Genomic DNA, 16,707 nt, shown 5'->3' on the forward strand with positions numbered 1-16,707 from the left:
CCTAATACACACACACACACACACACAGACAGACACACAGACTAGGATCAATTTGTTAGCAGCCAATTAACCTACCAGTATGTCTTTGGAGTGTGGGAGGAAACCGGAGCACCCGGAGGAAACTCACTCAAACACGGGGAGAAAATATAAACTTCTCACAGATAAGGCCATGGTCGGGAATTGAACTCCGGACCCCAGTGTTGTAAGGCACAAGTGCTAACCACTTAGCCACCATGGTGTGAATACTTATTATAATATCTTATAGCTTTTTTTTGATCTGGCATACAGGATTGGATTGTGTATATAAAATCTTAGGAAATTTAGACTCAAATTATAAGCAGTGACATCATTATTAACTATTGTAGTTCAATCTGCAATTTTTAAATTACTTTATTTCCAGAAAATTAGTATAATCATATCACATTTCACTATATGTTTTATCTTTATTTCACTACTTTTTAGGAAACAGGATATGTCCATATATGTTAAAGAATATTATTAAAAATTCAACTTTTAAATCAACATCCTAGAGTGTCCCAGATATATACATTTATTTTCTCCTCTTTTATACAATTACTCCTCCCCCCAATAAAGGCCTGCTTGGAGTTATTAAGTTGATGATGATAATATGATTGCTGTTGCATTGTCTGTCACCGGTGATGATGATAAGGATGAAGAGCATTAAAAGTCATAACCTTGGTGATGAGAAGTCAGAACTAAGTCATAGTAATGACATCTTGATTGTTAGGGGAGGAAGGATGAGTTTAGTGGAGAAAATGTTGTAAGAGCAAAACAAAGAGAAGAGCAGTAATATCTGTCATACCTTTATTGCCATCATGCAGTCTTCTGTCAAGTTAAATATCTTTTTTGATATTGAAAACAATGAAGTGTCCAAATCAATGTGTTGCCTCTACTGCTATCTGGCTATCTGATTAGTATTCAGGGGCAGGCTGGGCTGGAGGGCAGGGAGGCATCTGCCCCCTGAGCCAGTCCCACAGTGGGCTAGCTTGGATTGGGTAACTTGGCAACCTGCCTTTTTTCTTCTTTAAAATAGGCTGCTGATTCGAATCTTGCCAAAGTTTGCCAGCCCTCCCCTGTTAGTAGAGATAAAATGAATACACAAATAGGCACTGTCACACACCAGGCTCTCAGATCCTGTCATTTACCACTTTGCTGTCTTTCCAAGCAGCCCCTGAGGTCCTCAGACTCTGCTGGTTTCAGATCTCTCTGCAAGATGCTGCCTAGACTGTCTCCACTCCAGAGATCCCTAAAGAATCAGTGTATGGGCGCTGTTATCTTGGATTCGATCACATGATTCCTCTCAGCCAATCAGGGGATAGCGACCTCCACTCCAGGTCCTGGGAGCTGCCATCTGGGATATGGTCACCTGATCCATCTCAGCAAATCAGAGTGCTGCTTCTGCCCAGCTGAGCACAGTCTACAATAAGGAATCATTAACTACTATAAAAGGACTTCCTGGAGGACCTGTTGCCAGTGCAACATTGTATTTCTATACGCCAATCTGTTTCCTAGCAGTCTGCAGTCTTTCTATCCTTTCTGTTGTTCCACTTCAGGCAGTGTAGTCTGCATTCCAGCTCCAGTCCGGTTGCATCATTCTGCTTACATTCCAGCTCCAGCAGTCTGGTCTAAGTATTCCAGTTTCATTCTGATACCTGCATTCCGGATTCATTCTGGTTCCAGCATTCCGGTTCCATTCTGGCTCAAGTAATCCGGTTCCTTTCCGGTTCCAGCATTCCAGTTCTGTTCCGGTACCTGCATTCCAGTACCATTCCAGCTCCAGTCCAGTTCAACAATCGAGTTCCTGCCTGGCTTCCTTTGCTAATCTATCACCACCTGTACCAATCATTTCAGTTTCATGCAAAGAAACATAATCGGGTCACCAAGGTTTGTGTATCTAGTCACCAGTCAGACTCCAGAGACACCACCCAGTCTGGGTCTGGACAGATCCTCAGACGTGACAGGCACAATGAGCCCTTGACTGCACTTACCAGGTCAACATAAAACCCACTGGGAAAATGCAAAAACAAAATAAAATGAGTGGAATTAAGTGTTAAAGCTTATGGCTTTACTATATTGAGTGGATCTTTATGATATTTAATTGCTCTGTAAGGGAATTGAATGACGTTGTATTTAATTTTAATACAAATTCCTTGAATATTACCTTATAAGAAAGAAACAGGGAATTAACCCAACTTTTTATGCAAAGAGGATGCAATCATTTTGATCGCAAGTGCACATGAATTGTATATTTTGGATTTAAAAAATAATGTTGGGCGTCAGTGTTTGATGACTTACTAACCTATCGAAAAGGCAACTTTAGGAAATTTGTTTCTTTTTTAACAGAGTAATCATCTATTACCAATTATTAAGAGTATCCTTGTTGGTCAATGTCTTTATTGTCCATTATTTCATTAAGGAAGCCAGGGATTTATAAAAACATTTTTTATCAAAGAGGATAAAACTATTGTTTCATTTGATGTGACTTTCACACAAACACATGTAGTTCAACATCCAAATACAGGCACTCTGACACTAAATTGCATAGAGAATGTTAACAAGAATCTTGTGGATCTGTTGAAATACCTGATTCAGGCAATTATTTAAATATCTGTTAAGAAAGAGGAGCAGGGGCACAACCTTGTGCAGTTATCATTTGCTAATATACAGAAAATAACATAGGTTACAGTGCAAGCTTTACAAATTGTAAGAAAATACTGGTATAATTGGTTCAGAACTGACTCAAGCAGAGGCATTGTGGAGTTAAGAACTGGGGTGTTCAAATATAGAGATTAAGTGAAGAGGAAATAGCTGCCCCATGCAATGACTCTGAAAGGACGGATGGTGGCTCATGTGATTCAGCATATTCTGCATGTTTCAGAGCATGGTCGTTTATTCATTAGGCATACTGACTGTGAGCAGCAACGCATGTTATAAAGACTGACATTTCAGTTAATCATCCTCATAATGCTAAATAGTAATATACTAAAATAATTAAAGTACAACTGGCATACAAAGAAATCTATAGTTTTTTAAATCACATCTAGGAACACAGGATCAGAATTTATTTATTTATTAACATTTATATAGAACTAGCATTCTCTTCTGTGCTCTACAATGGGATAACATTTATCCCAGAATCCTGTCTGTATAGAAAGAGAAACAGTTTTTTTTAATTGTATTAAATTGGTCAAAAGGAATGTTTTGGCCAATGACATGAGAGGCGGACATGAGAGATGGAAAGTGGGAGGGAAGGGGCACTCAGGTAGGTGAATTTATTGTAAACATTCCATAATAAAAATAATAAGATTAAAATATTTTCAACTTCAATAAAGAAAGAAAAACTGCTGCCCTTTTTAGGAACAGTGTGTCCTATACCAACAGAAACAAAACATATAAAAGGAAAAGGGCGCTCTTTTCTAGTCTATATTGTAGACCACCAAACAATTTGTAATTAAAAACACAAATATTTATACATTAAAACCATAAGAAACATATAAACATAAAAACATAAATCACTGAATCCCTCTTATTAACCAAAAATACATATTATATATTAAAAACCAAGCTCTGTATACACTATATGGACAAAAATATTCGGACGCTTGACCATTACACCAACAGGGACTGTAATGACATTGTATTTAAATACATATACTTTAATATGAAGTTGGTCCCCGTTTTTGCAATGGTGACAGCTTCCACTCTTCTTGGCTTTCCACAAGTTGTTGGAGTGTTTCTGTGGGAATTTCTGCCCATTCATTCTGTAGAGCATTTATGAGGTCAGGCACTGATGTTGGATGAGAAGGCCTGGCTCTCAATCTTCTTTCCAGTTAATCTCAAAGGTGTTTGGTGTGGAAGAACTTGACTGGCCTGCACAGAGCCCTGACCTGAATCCCATCAAACCATGTCTTTGTTGTCCAGGTTTTGTGCACTCTGGCACAGTTATGTTGGAATAGAAAATGACCTTCCCCAAACTGATGCCACAAAGTTGGAAGCATAGCATTGACTTGGTATGCTGAAGCATAAAAAGATTGTCTTTCAATGGAGATAAGGGACATAGCCCAAACCCTGAAAAACAGCCCCATATCATTATCCCTCCTTCAACAAACTTTACAGTTGGCAAATAGCGTCCTTTTCCTTTGTATGTTTCATACGATGTAATGATACCTTATTGAAAAAAAAGTATCAATATTTAAAAAAAACCAAGAAATGTCTTAGCGAGTCCAAACTTTTCCACGTTAAATTGTGGAGTCTAATTATAATTGGAAGAAGAAATACAGCTTTCCTATGTGAAGAGAACCGTTTAAACCTCTATGCCCGGGGACAGATACATTATGTGTACTTTCCCCTATTACATTCCTTTACAATGGCCAAAGAATGAATATTTATTTCAGATTACCTGTTTCCCTGCTCGACGCGAGCAGTGGATTGTGCTGCACTTTAGACTCCCCAGTTTCTGGAATAAGACTGAAAACTCTTTCACTGTTTTTATTAAGACTTTCTGCTTATAAGTCTAGAAAAAAAACTGAAGCTGTCAATACTAGTGTACAGATTAACTTCATGACCTCTACTCCATTAGATAAATAATTTAATATTTAAGGCTGAATGGATCTCTTAAAAAATTGTGGTTACATGAAGTTGGACCAATAAATATTTATATTTCCCTATGCATGTTATCTATGTTGATTTAAAAAAAAAAAATTAATTCCAAAGAATACCATCTTAATAATTAATTACTTTCCATCTTATCTTTTTATTTAATTTATTCTATGATACTCTCTATTTAGAACCTAATTCCTCCATTAGAGGAGAGGATCTTCCATCCTACATGTCAACATGGGTGGAGAAATTTTACATGTGTTTGATGCCTCAACATCGTTACACGAATTCCCACCACACTCACAGATCAGTAGCTGCATCAGGTATCTGGTCTGTAGTTGCCCCAGAATGCACCCATATTACTCAACCACAAGGGAATCAGCACCTTATCATGGTGCGGATTCCCTGTGTCCCCTTTACTTCATAATAACTCCTTTGCCTATGAAATGATCTTAAGTCCTTACTGTTGTCACAATCAGATGAGCTGACACCACTCTATTTGTGTACAAACACTTCACAAGCCAGATATTAGGTTAAATGTGATGATTTTATTGCAATTTAATACACAGGTTACAGTTACATTACAGGTGTTGTACTAATTTGAAAACAGTACTAACTGCAGTTTCTGTAAATGTCCATGTAACAGAATTACCAGAGTGCAGTCTTTGGTTACTGCATATATTGCAAAGCTTCATGCACCACAATAGGTAGAGTACAGACTGCAGATAACTCACATGAATTTAGAAATAACCAGAATGTAAAGCAGAGGCCTCTAAGCAGAGAACTTAACAGAACGTCTGAAGAGCAGGCAAATGGTGATACAGGCTGTGACTCATTACTGCATACTTGTTCCCATAATAGACAACAAGGATCTGGGGCAGACTGCAGTCAGGATCAGGCATTTAAAGAGCATAGACAGGTGTAATAAGGTGCAATTAACTCCTCACAATCTGAACTGTGATGTTCCACAGAAGCAGCACCACTAGTGGAAATGGGGTACTGCAACAGATTCCTACCAGGGACATGACAACTGTTACATTTACTAAATACTGCCAAAGTGGTGATCCTGGTGCCAAATGTTAAGGAATGGATCTACAGGGTTAATGAGATGTGTAAAATGGAGAACATTATACTATCACATAAACGGAGACATTAAGCCTATATTACTACTCGGTTTTACTGTGTGAACTTTAAAGACACTACGAAGTACAAATACTCTAATGTAATCATCAACCCCTCTTCGCCCACCTCAACAAACAAAATATAATCCCCAAAAACTATTTTGCATGTTCAAAATTTTACTGTTATCAGAAATACGGTATACACTGTTTATGTGTCCCAGTGAGGACCCAGTCAGTGGCACCAGGATTTGACAGTTGCATTGACATTTGTCTGTCTGGATTAATCCATACAACACCATTATTTGCCGAACTTGCAATTTGTTGTTGTGCGTTGCCAGAGAGGCAATATCTGTATGAATCGATGGTTATGATGATTTTTTAGCCTGAAAATATTATGGTTATTTTTATCACGACCACCCCGCATAACATTCTCACCTTCACCTTAAAGGCCTTGGCACTTATTTGTCGCTCATTTAATGCTTAACCAAACTACTCTTCAACTCAGTCACACCTGAAAGCAATACCTTAAATCATGTGGCAGTTATGTGCCTTGTATACTAGCTGGCTTGTATCTAGCTTATTATTTCTGTAATCACATTAATACAATATTGCACAAAAACTAAGAAAATGCAGACAGGTATAGAAATTATCATAAACTCATTTAATACTATGCACTTTAAATAATTTGTTTTATAGGCATCACACAGTAATGATTTTATTTTTTAGGTGGTGATTTCTGTAAAAATAGTCTTTGACCTACCTTTAACCTTACGTATTATTTATGACCTATGACCTTGCTCATTACTTATGACCTACAAATATTAATACTATAGTAGATTTCTGAATACATTTGTGTTAATGTCGTACTATGGCACATATCTTATGAGGCCTGGGTGGAGTGGTTATTCCAACTGCAGCTGTTAGATCCACATCCTTCACATACGGCGGTTTGCGAAATGTGAATTTTTGCAGGAGACTTGTAAAAAACAGGAACAGTTCCATTTTTGCCAGATTTTCCCCGGCACAAACCCTGCGACCTATTAAACCAAAAACAAGGAAGCAAATTATTAAAATCAAGAATGTAAAATATCATTAAATAACTATTTTAAAAGAAAGATGCCCTGATTATAAGTGCACCATGTTCACTGTATCCCTATATAATTACTCAGGATAGACATAAGTCATACTGTAAACAGAAATGTATTTATTGGTGTTTTTCCATGAATGGAAGCTGCCATGTTTTATTGACACAAGTAGAAAAAAAAGGCAGCCATGGGCTACAACAGAAGTGTCCCTATTACAAAGACTTTTATTAAACGTACATCTATATAGTCCACCCAGTGCATACCAAAGGGCGCATCTACTCTCTGCCTTTGTAAGAGGCTTCATCAATCTAGAAGTGCAAAAAAATTAAATCGGACAAGCCGCACTGTGCAAAAGTGTAAACGCCCCATGAAGCCCAACCTCCTATCACTTTCGTTAAATAGAAGGTTAACATTTTCTCCTAAAATTCTGCTCACAATAGCTTTTTTATGGCTCATGTCCTTCATGATTAATTTGTGTGTTGAAATATTATTTTTTTTTCATTGGGCAAGATGAAGTGCACTTGGAAGACTCAAAATGCATTAAAAACATAGGCTGAGATCCGATCTATGCCAGCTCAGACATGATGGTAAAGTCAAATCCTTTTAGTGGAAATGGCATTAAGCACAAATGTCCCATAAGAATGTACCTTCTCCACTATTTAATTTAGTTTCGATAGTCTTGTTTCACAAAATAAAATCTCTTTTTTTGCACTGCTTTTTCAAACTATGCAAATCAGTGCACCTAATCTGTACTTTGCAAGGAACTCCTGCCATTGTCCAGTGTAAACATCTGTTCCACTGCACCCACAACCATTTTGCTCCACAAACTAAAATTGTACTTGTGCAAATTTGGGCTCACAGCACCACTAAAGAGGACTCTGCCCTGCATCTTGGACATTATGTGCTTAGCAAATGACACACAAAGTGTTTGCTTTACAAAACAACTTGAGACAAGTAAAATTCAGAACTCAAATGAAACATACACCAGGTTAGTAGGGAGCCACTGGTGACATAATCTATACCATTGCCCAAAAAAGTTTTTAATGGTCACAATTTCCATCTTAGTCTGTCAAAAATCATTTCCTCATGCATAAGCAAATCATTCATTACAGAATCATAAACAACACATTTTTATAGATTCTTCTGTGCAGTAACCCTACTTAATTATGCATGAACCCTACAGTGCTTGGCACAGGCATAATGAAATAATTATATAGAATTTTAGTAAGCCCTGCTTGCATTTCTTTTCAATTAGAGGTATTGGCTATGAATGTAAAAAAAAAAAACGAACACATTAAGTAGTTAACAGATTAGAGCAGGGTTTCCCCAAATCCGGTCCTCAGGGAGCCCCAACAGTGCAGGATTTCCAGGTCACAAGTGAAATAATTAGTACCAATTGTGGATCTTTTAAATTGTGTCAATCAGTAATGACCACACCTTTGCTCCAGCAAGGAGATATGGAAAACATGCACTGTTGGTGTTTTCTGAGGACTGGAATTGGGAAACCCTGGATTAGATATTTCAGTCCAGACAAACATCAATTACATTCAGAACAGTTTTGTTTCACAAACCAGGTGCATAATTTTGTACAGTTGTGTCTCTATAGTTTACAAGGAAATCCCTTACTCTATCCATCTGCATTACTTTAGGTTCAGACCCATGCAGGCATTTTTTTTAGTGTTTTCTGAGGACTGGAATTGCAAATCCCTGGATTAGATATTTCAGTCCAGACACACATCAATTGCACATTCAGAATAGTTTTCTTTCACAGATACAGTTGTACAAAATTATTCAGCTACTCTATACTATGCATCTGGATTTAAATTGCCAATATGGTAAACCTGAGCAGTGTCGGAAAATGACCATAATATAAGATGATAACTGTCATAGAAAGGACATTTACAAATTGTAATCTCTGGGAAGAATGTGATCAATCAATCCCCGTATTAAATTCCTAAAACCATAATATATTTACACTGCATACATCTTGTTAATTTCAGAACATCTCAGAAAGCCAATGTACTTTAATTTCTCAATTTACTCAAACTGTTAGGTAAAATTTAATCAAGTGGTTAATAAAAAAAAGATCAATTTAGCAACATCAAAGCTTTTTAAATGGTAAAATTAAAACTATTAATAAGAAAATTGCAATGGATTCATGCATAAAGCCATACCTGCAGAAAATGGCATAAAGGCGTCACTCTTCACAAAATTCCCTTTTGAGTCAAGGAAATGTTGGGGATTAAATTGTTGAGGTTCTTTAAACTGAGTCTCATCATAGAGGACAGAAGCAAGAAGGGGAATGATAAAAGTACCCTAAAAATGGAACAAATTGTAAACATTAATTGATGCAGATAATTAAAAAGAGCTTTCTGAACAAAAAAATGAGTACTTGTTATTACTATTATAATAGCCAACAACTAATGTAAGTAGCTTTTTAACTCTTTATCTAAGTACAATCCTAAGGGTCCTCTTTTTATAATATTGTAATGCTGTTAGAACTGACAATTCCATTGGCAGTTAGGATTTTGGCCTGATGCCTGTTATCTTCAGTATTCACATTAAAGGGGAGGATATGAAGAGCATTTAAAAGCATTAGGAAAAACGAAAATAGTCCTTTCCTCTGAGCTTTTGAGGATAGAAAATGTAATTCCACTTGTTAATTCAAAATGTTTAACAGCATTAACTGGACACATTCTTATTTTAGTCTTTTGGAGCTAGTACTGCGGTGTCACTTATGATTTTTTACTTTACCAAGATGTGGATGTGAACTACAAGAAGATGTCAGCGATGCCAGCCTGGATCTAGGTGATCTAATAAAGAGGGTGGTTGAGAGCTATGGATTTCCCTGCTAAAGCACCTCTAGTGCTGGCTGACAAAGCCTAATATTGGTACTGGTATTTTCAGGGTGACCACACTTTTCCACCCCAATTTTGCTGGTACCAGCCTAAACTGGCAGCAAGAGGGATAGTTAAGGTTTGTGGGAGAGTGGGGGGCTTTTTACTTTTTTTTTAAAACACAGCAAAGTTCCTGCTGATGATCATCATTATTATCACCAGCACAGTTCTTGTACCAGAGGGGGAAGCAGCCACACAGATATGCCTCCTAGATGCATATCTGCAGCTAGATCCTCCTCAACATAGTACATGAGCAGCGCTAATATGCCCATGCCCTTACTGTACTTTGCCTACACCTGCCCGCCCCTTCCCCTCTCCCCCGTTCTGCCTCTCCAACCATAGAGAGGTCCAAAGGGGAGATATTTTTCAGTCTGTTCGCAAACTGAAACGTAAACCTTGGTACTGTGCACAGTGAGAAAATTGCATTTTGCGCTTATGAATCTGACTTATGTCCAACTCTATACAATCAGAGTTTTTCATCTGTATAAGCGTCCCTTATAACTTTGTAATATGTGCTTGCATAGTAATGGTAGCTACAAATTATTGGAGCCAATTCATGCTAGCTAGATAGCCCACTTTTTAAAATTGTATTAAGTTTGTGGAAATAATCAGAAGCAACTGTACAAATGCATTCTATGTACAGTACATTAATAACATTATTATTATCATCTTTGACTTATAAGGCGCCACAAAGGGTCCGCAGCGCCGTACATTACATATACAGAAAACAGAGAACCAAGACACAACATGATACAAAAATATATACAAATACAGGTGACAGGGCAAAGCAAATCAGATTATTTCTGGGACAGGTAGTGAAAGGGATGGTAGAAATCAGCGAGAAGAAGGCCAAAGCTTAAGAAAACAGGGAAAACAGGGCTTGCGAAGCAGGCCAAGAGGTACAGAGGGTGATGGAATACTAGAAGGAGCACACAAGGAAAGAGGGCCCAGCTCATGAGAGCTTTCATCCTAAAAGGGAAAGGAGAGACACAAATAGGGTGGTACTAACTGGGAGAGAGAGTCAGGACAAGAAAGTTAGGAGGAGAACTGATAGACTTGAATAAAGAAATGAGTCTTAAGGGCACACTTGAAGCCTTTGAGAGTAGATGCTAACCTGATGGAACGTGGAAGATCGTTCCACAGCAGGAGAGCAGCCCGGGCAAAGTCCTGAAGACGAGAGTGAGAGGGGGTGATCAGTGAAGTAGTGAGGTGGCGGTCACAGGCAGAGCGAAGGGGGTGGGTAGGAGTGTAGGTAGAGATGAGATTGGAGATGTAGGGAGGGGAAGATTGACTAAGAGCTTTAAAGGTGAGGGTGAGGAATTTAAATTTAATTCTGTAGGGTATGGAGAGCCAATGTAGTGAATGTTGGAGGGAGACTGCAGAGACAGAGTGGAGAGAGAGAAAAATGAGACAGGCAGCAGCATTGAGGATAGACTTAAGAGGGTCAAGGCGAGAATCAGGTAGGCCAGAGAGATGGCGGTTACAGTAGTCAAGGAGAGAGATAACAAGAGAGTGAACAAGGGATTTCGTAGCTTCCGTGGTGAGAAAGGGATGTATCTTAGATATATTCTGAAGGTGGAAAAAGCAGGATTTTGAGAGGGACAGAATGTGAGGCTTGAATGAGAGGGAGGAATCAAGGATGACCCCCAAGCCACCGGACTTGGGGGACAGAAACGAGGGTAGTGTTATTAACAGAAATAGAGAGGGGGGGAGGTAGGAGAGTCCTGGAAGTGGGAAGACTATAAGCTCGGTCTTGGAAATATTGAGTTTAAGGAAGCATTGGGACATCCAAGATGAGATGGCCGAAAGACAGGAGGAGACACGAGACAGTCAGGGGATGAAAGATAAATTTGGGTATCAGCAGCATAGAGGTGGTACTGAAGGCCAAAGGAGTGGATGAGGACACCAAGGGAGGAGGTGTAGAGGAAGAAATGCAGGGGACCAATAATGGAGCCTTGAGGAACGCCAACGGGTAGGGGAAGAGGGAGTGATGTAGCATCATGAGTAGAGACTGAGAAGGAGCGGTTGGTAAGGTAAGAGGAAAACCAGGAGAGGACAGTGTTGCATAGCCCTATAGATTTGAGAGTTTGCAAAAGGAGTGCGTGGTCAACGGTATCAAAGGCAGCAGAACGGTCAAGAAGGTGTCAAAGATATTTTATTTTGGATAAAGACAATTTATTAATATAAAAATATTTACTTTGTTTTATCTTATTTTAGTATATCATTAATATTTGATGTGGTATTATTATGTCAATAGGAGCCTTGCGTGTCAGCTAATGAGAAGGATATGAACAGGAATGAAGGAGTTAATTCAAAAAGAACAGATGTTTCTAATCAGAGATATTGGACAAAGAGTTGCAAGAATTTCTTCAAAGTTTTCATTGCGTCCAGGAGAGCTAAAAGGATCGGAATACACCTATATACCTTCTCAGCCGATTTTAATATGACATTTGTAAATTGTAGTACAATCTACTTTTGCTGGTACTAAAAGTAATTGTCTGGAATGTGAACAGACAGAGTTTTCAGAGAGTGAATATGAGCGCAAGCTTTTTCTTTTTTAAATAAACAATGATATAATTTTATTCTTAAAGTTTCTTTTGCTGAAGAAATTAAATTATTACTTTAACAAAATTGAAGGCACTGCTGAGATTCCTCAAACAAGATTATATTTGGAAAAGGGACATTTGTATTTCTAATTTTGAAATGCATGGTCGACGATTTTCTCTTTTATAACGAAAGGTAAGTTATTGCCAATCCTTTTGAAATAGAGAGAGATGTAAACCATGAATTGCAAACTGGTTATCTTGTATTTTTTTTTTCCAATGAAATTTGTGTTGCAGAAATGAGAACTTTTAGCTTATTATTTTTGTTTATAGTAACTGTTTTAGAATTTAAAAGTAGGAGTTTAAAGTGTTACATTTTTCTGTCTGCTACTTTGATAAACAGTACATCATATGTATTTCTGTTATTGGAATGTAGGCAATATAAAAATATTTGCCTTAGTTCAGGGGAGGCTGCTTTGTGAACTGCTTATCTGAGTATAAATGTATGTTAATGAGTGTTGAGAAGTTAAGAGATAAAATAAAGAGTTAATAAATCTTTGTAGTCACTGAATACAGTGTTGAGATTGAGGCTCTCTCTCATACATGAGGCCTAATGGACTTTATGGATAGTGAAACTGCGGGGTCACTATCGATTGATTGCACACTGCGGGACGCCTTTCAACTTGAGAAATCCAGTTCTTAAAATAAAATAAAGATGAATATAAAATATAATGAGCGATTTATGTACTGCGGGGGATAAATCTGATTGCGATTTTGAAACAGTTATGTCTGAAAAGACACAGGATAACAATAAAATAGTGGAGAATTATCCCAATAAGAAATAATTTATTAGCGAGTGGCTGCAATAGCGAGTGGCTGGTGTGAACAGACAGAGTTTTCAGAGACTGAAAATGAGCGCAAGCTTTTTCTTTTGTAAATAAACAATGATATAATTTTATTCTTAAAGTTTCTTTTGCTGAAGAAATTAAATTATTACTTTAACAAAGGATAAGAAGGGAGTAGTGTCTATCGGATTTAGCGAGGAGAAGGTCATTAGTGATCTTAGTGAATTTAGTGTATTTTATAGGAAAAAAAAATGCAGAAATACTCACTTTGCTAATTTTTTTTAATGTTTTGTCATTAATGACTATATTGTTAACAGGCAACATTAATTGATTTTTTTCCCTGATCGTTGCTTTGGGACTTTATATTTCACATGCGTAATGGACGTATTCAGCAGTCCATTGTCTGATGAGCAGAGCAGACCTAGGCCCATATTCTTCAACAGACGTATCATCACATCTGCTTCTTGTTGAATAAGGACATGCATATGCCCAATATATGTGCATTTTTTTTTTAGAGACGCACAATGCTTTTGTTTTATGTTCCTTGATGATTCAGGCCCAATAAGTTTATTTGTGTAAATTGTATTATCTCCTGTGTATGTGTGAAACTATACACAAGTATGTGATAGAACATTATGTCTACAAAAAAATTCTTGGAGAAATTATTTATAAAAGAACAAATTAGGAAATTAGCACTTACCTCTGGGAGAAAATACCCCATGAAGTTGACATCCTTAGTGGTCTGATGGGGTAGGTTCATAGGCACTATGTTAGCAAACCTTTGGATTTCGTGTATTACTGCATTAGTATAAGGCATATGGTGACGATGGTCATACTTAGGTTGCAGATTCCCGATCACTGTTTCGATTTCCTTTTGTACTTTTTCTGAAGATGGGGAAAAGAAAAAAAGCAACTAATAACGTTGTTAGTAGTAATGTTAATAACAATGTCCCCAATTCAGCTAAATGTGTTATATGCAGAAAACATTGCTTTTTAGTGGATGACTTGCCCCCCCCCCTGCCCCCCATTGCTACAATGAGATTGTCTGAGAGTGACCGCCCCTGGTTCCAGTGGTTTGGTTTTATCTTAAGTGTTATCTTCTGTTACATTATGGAGCTACACATATAACACACTGTGCAACTAGATTCCACTTCTTCATCTGAAAAAATCTCCAGTGACACAAATCCATAAACATTCTGACATTAAAAATCAGAACAAAATAGACAACTCCCTGAATCCACCCAGGCTATTGCCCCAATTTACTATAACCACTCCACAAAACAGCAAGCACATGCCCGTTTTTTCTGACAAAAATAAAATCTGCAATGAAAAATGTGACAGGTGACAGTATGATATTATCTTTAGAAGAGCCATTGGGTTTAATAATTTAGTGCCTCAGGTGGAAGTATGTGTTATAACATGAGCTTATATTTCATTTCTATTGTAATATTAAATAAAAATTTTGCTTTGCTGCAACGAATACGATTCAAAAGTGGAATAAATAATAAAAAGCTAATCCCACCCTACCACCTAATACTAATAGATCAATAGATTTTGAAGGCATATGGACAGAGGCGGAACTAGTGAGCTGTGGGCCCTGGTGCAAGGAAGTGGGGAGGAGGGAACTGGAGTTCACTAGTTCCCTGTGCAGTGGTCCCCATTATCTACATGGGCCCTGGTGCACACCACCTGCTGCACCAATGGTAGTTCCACCACTGCATATGGCAAATATTACATAACAAACACCAGAATGAGTTAAATGCTCCGCCTCAGATACAAATTTATTCTGGATTGTAGAACTGTGATTTCCCTGGTAGATATATCATTGATATGTAGTCTTGCTGCTCTTTGCTATATTGTTCATTAAAAAAATTATTAATATTTTAATTGATCTAATATAAACTAGTGATTGTGGTTTTATTAGAAGTTTAGCTTTTATAACAAATCTTGATTTCAAGTTTAGTGAGTTAACATCTAAGAATATTGTGTTCTGTCAGGTCATCTACTAATGATTGTACTATACTTTGGGGCTCTGAAGGGTGCACTAGTAATATTCATCATATACATAGAATTAATGTGTATAGATCCCCCATGCCCAACGTCACATTACCTTGAATGTCGGGATATTTTGTCATGAGAAGAAGACCCCAGCGGAGAGTCGTTGCTGTTGTTTCCATCCCAGCAGAAAACAAATTTCTCACAAGACTTAGAAGGTTTTTATTGTGGTAATATGAATGGTCGTTGTTTTTCTCCTATTTGTGCCAAAGCAGGCACATTGCAATAAAACAATGCAAAAACAACAAGAGTCACTATTTAATTCCATAGAAAGAAGTCCAAACACATTCATTTTTCCCCCACTAAAAGATTTGACTCATAGACCCAAAGGGTCTTTATTGTAGTATGCAAAGAAATTGGGTCTCAACATGCCTCAAGTGTTATCTTGTGTTAATATGAGCTTACAGGTTGCTTCTCTTGTAATAATAAAAGGGGTTAGTGGTCCAATGACAGCTATGACAGCTAGAGAGAGCATCTAAACAATTATAAAAGAAAGGCTTTCAGGGCTATTAGTCACATTAGTTGGGAAAAAAATGTTCACTTTTAACAAACTGCATAATACAGTTGATCTAAAATTCTCATCTAACCAGTAGTACACAACGAAACAAAGATGTATGAATGCACAGAGAAGTTCTTGCCTATATATGGCAATGTGAGTTGTTTTAGGTGTGTTCACATTGCACAGTTTTTGCTTGAGGAGTAACTTAACGCAGTCCAATGATTCTTGGTTGTGCTGTGATCGATTTTAAACTTCATTTTTAAGACTCTATTGACATTTATATAGCACTTACCCAGCTCTTTATAGAGGATATTTAGTCATTCACATCAGTCGCTGCCCTAGTGCAACTTACAATCCATATTTCCTACCATACAGATACACTAGGGTTAATCAGAAGCCAATTAAACTACCAATATGTCATAGTAGTGAGGGAGGAAATCAGAGCAACTGGAGAAAACCCACACAAACATGAGGAGAACGAACAAACTCCACACAGATAGAGCCTGGGTCGGAATTGAACCCGTGACCCCAGCACTGTGAGGCACCAATACTAAACATCGTGGACTGCCTGTGAAAGTCTCTGGGAAATGCAAGTGTTTTTAATTAGTTTTATATTATATATTTTGTTTCATTTTATATATTGGGAGAATTTGGCCAGAAATATATTAGAGGCTGCGTATATTTCACCTACGTTCTTAAGCTGGGTGAAATTAATTCCAGGGACATACAGTTCCTAGTGACTATTACTTCACTGGTGAGTTGGTAAATTTGGGTTTCTGGACCTGAAAACCAGGAATGACCGGAAGGTTGGACAGACTTGTCCCTTCCTCCTGTCCAGGGTCAGTTTGTTATTGGCCTATGGAAAATTGTGCAGCTTTGGATCAGAGCTGGAGAGAGGAAAATAAATTCCAGTTGTTTTTCCTCCAAGTATTGTAAATCTGCCAATTTACTATTGTGCTTGCTGTCTAGGAAGGTCCTAGGGACTCCTGTGTAGAAGTATGTGTTATCTGTTCTACGTTTGTTTGCTTTGTACAATACCTAC

At 37.6% G+C, this 16,707-nt stretch overlaps 1 protein-coding gene across 1 annotated transcript in view; it reads right to left on the reverse strand.

The window, feature by feature from the left end:
- Positions 1-5,148: 5,148 nt before the first annotated feature.
- Positions 5,149-16,707, reverse strand: part of LOC142143092 (uncharacterized) — an 86,578-nt gene continuing 75,019 nt past the window's right edge. Inside the window, exons 15-18 of the mRNA XM_075200806.1 lie at positions 15,222-15,363; positions 13,812-13,996; positions 9,001-9,142; positions 5,149-6,778 (exon numbers count right to left, since the gene is read on the reverse strand). Coding sequence (XP_075056907.1) covers positions 6,597-6,778; positions 9,001-9,142; positions 13,812-13,996; positions 15,222-15,363 — 651 coding nt within the window. The 3' untranslated portion in view covers positions 5,149-6,596. The remainder of the gene's footprint in view (positions 6,779-9,000; positions 9,143-13,811; positions 13,997-15,221; positions 15,364-16,707) is intronic.

The sequence above is a fragment of the Mixophyes fleayi genome, chromosome 3, assembly GCF_038048845.1.
Source record: "Mixophyes fleayi isolate aMixFle1 chromosome 3, aMixFle1.hap1, whole genome shotgun sequence".
NCBI lineage: Eukaryota > Metazoa > Chordata > Amphibia > Anura > Limnodynastidae > Mixophyes > Mixophyes fleayi.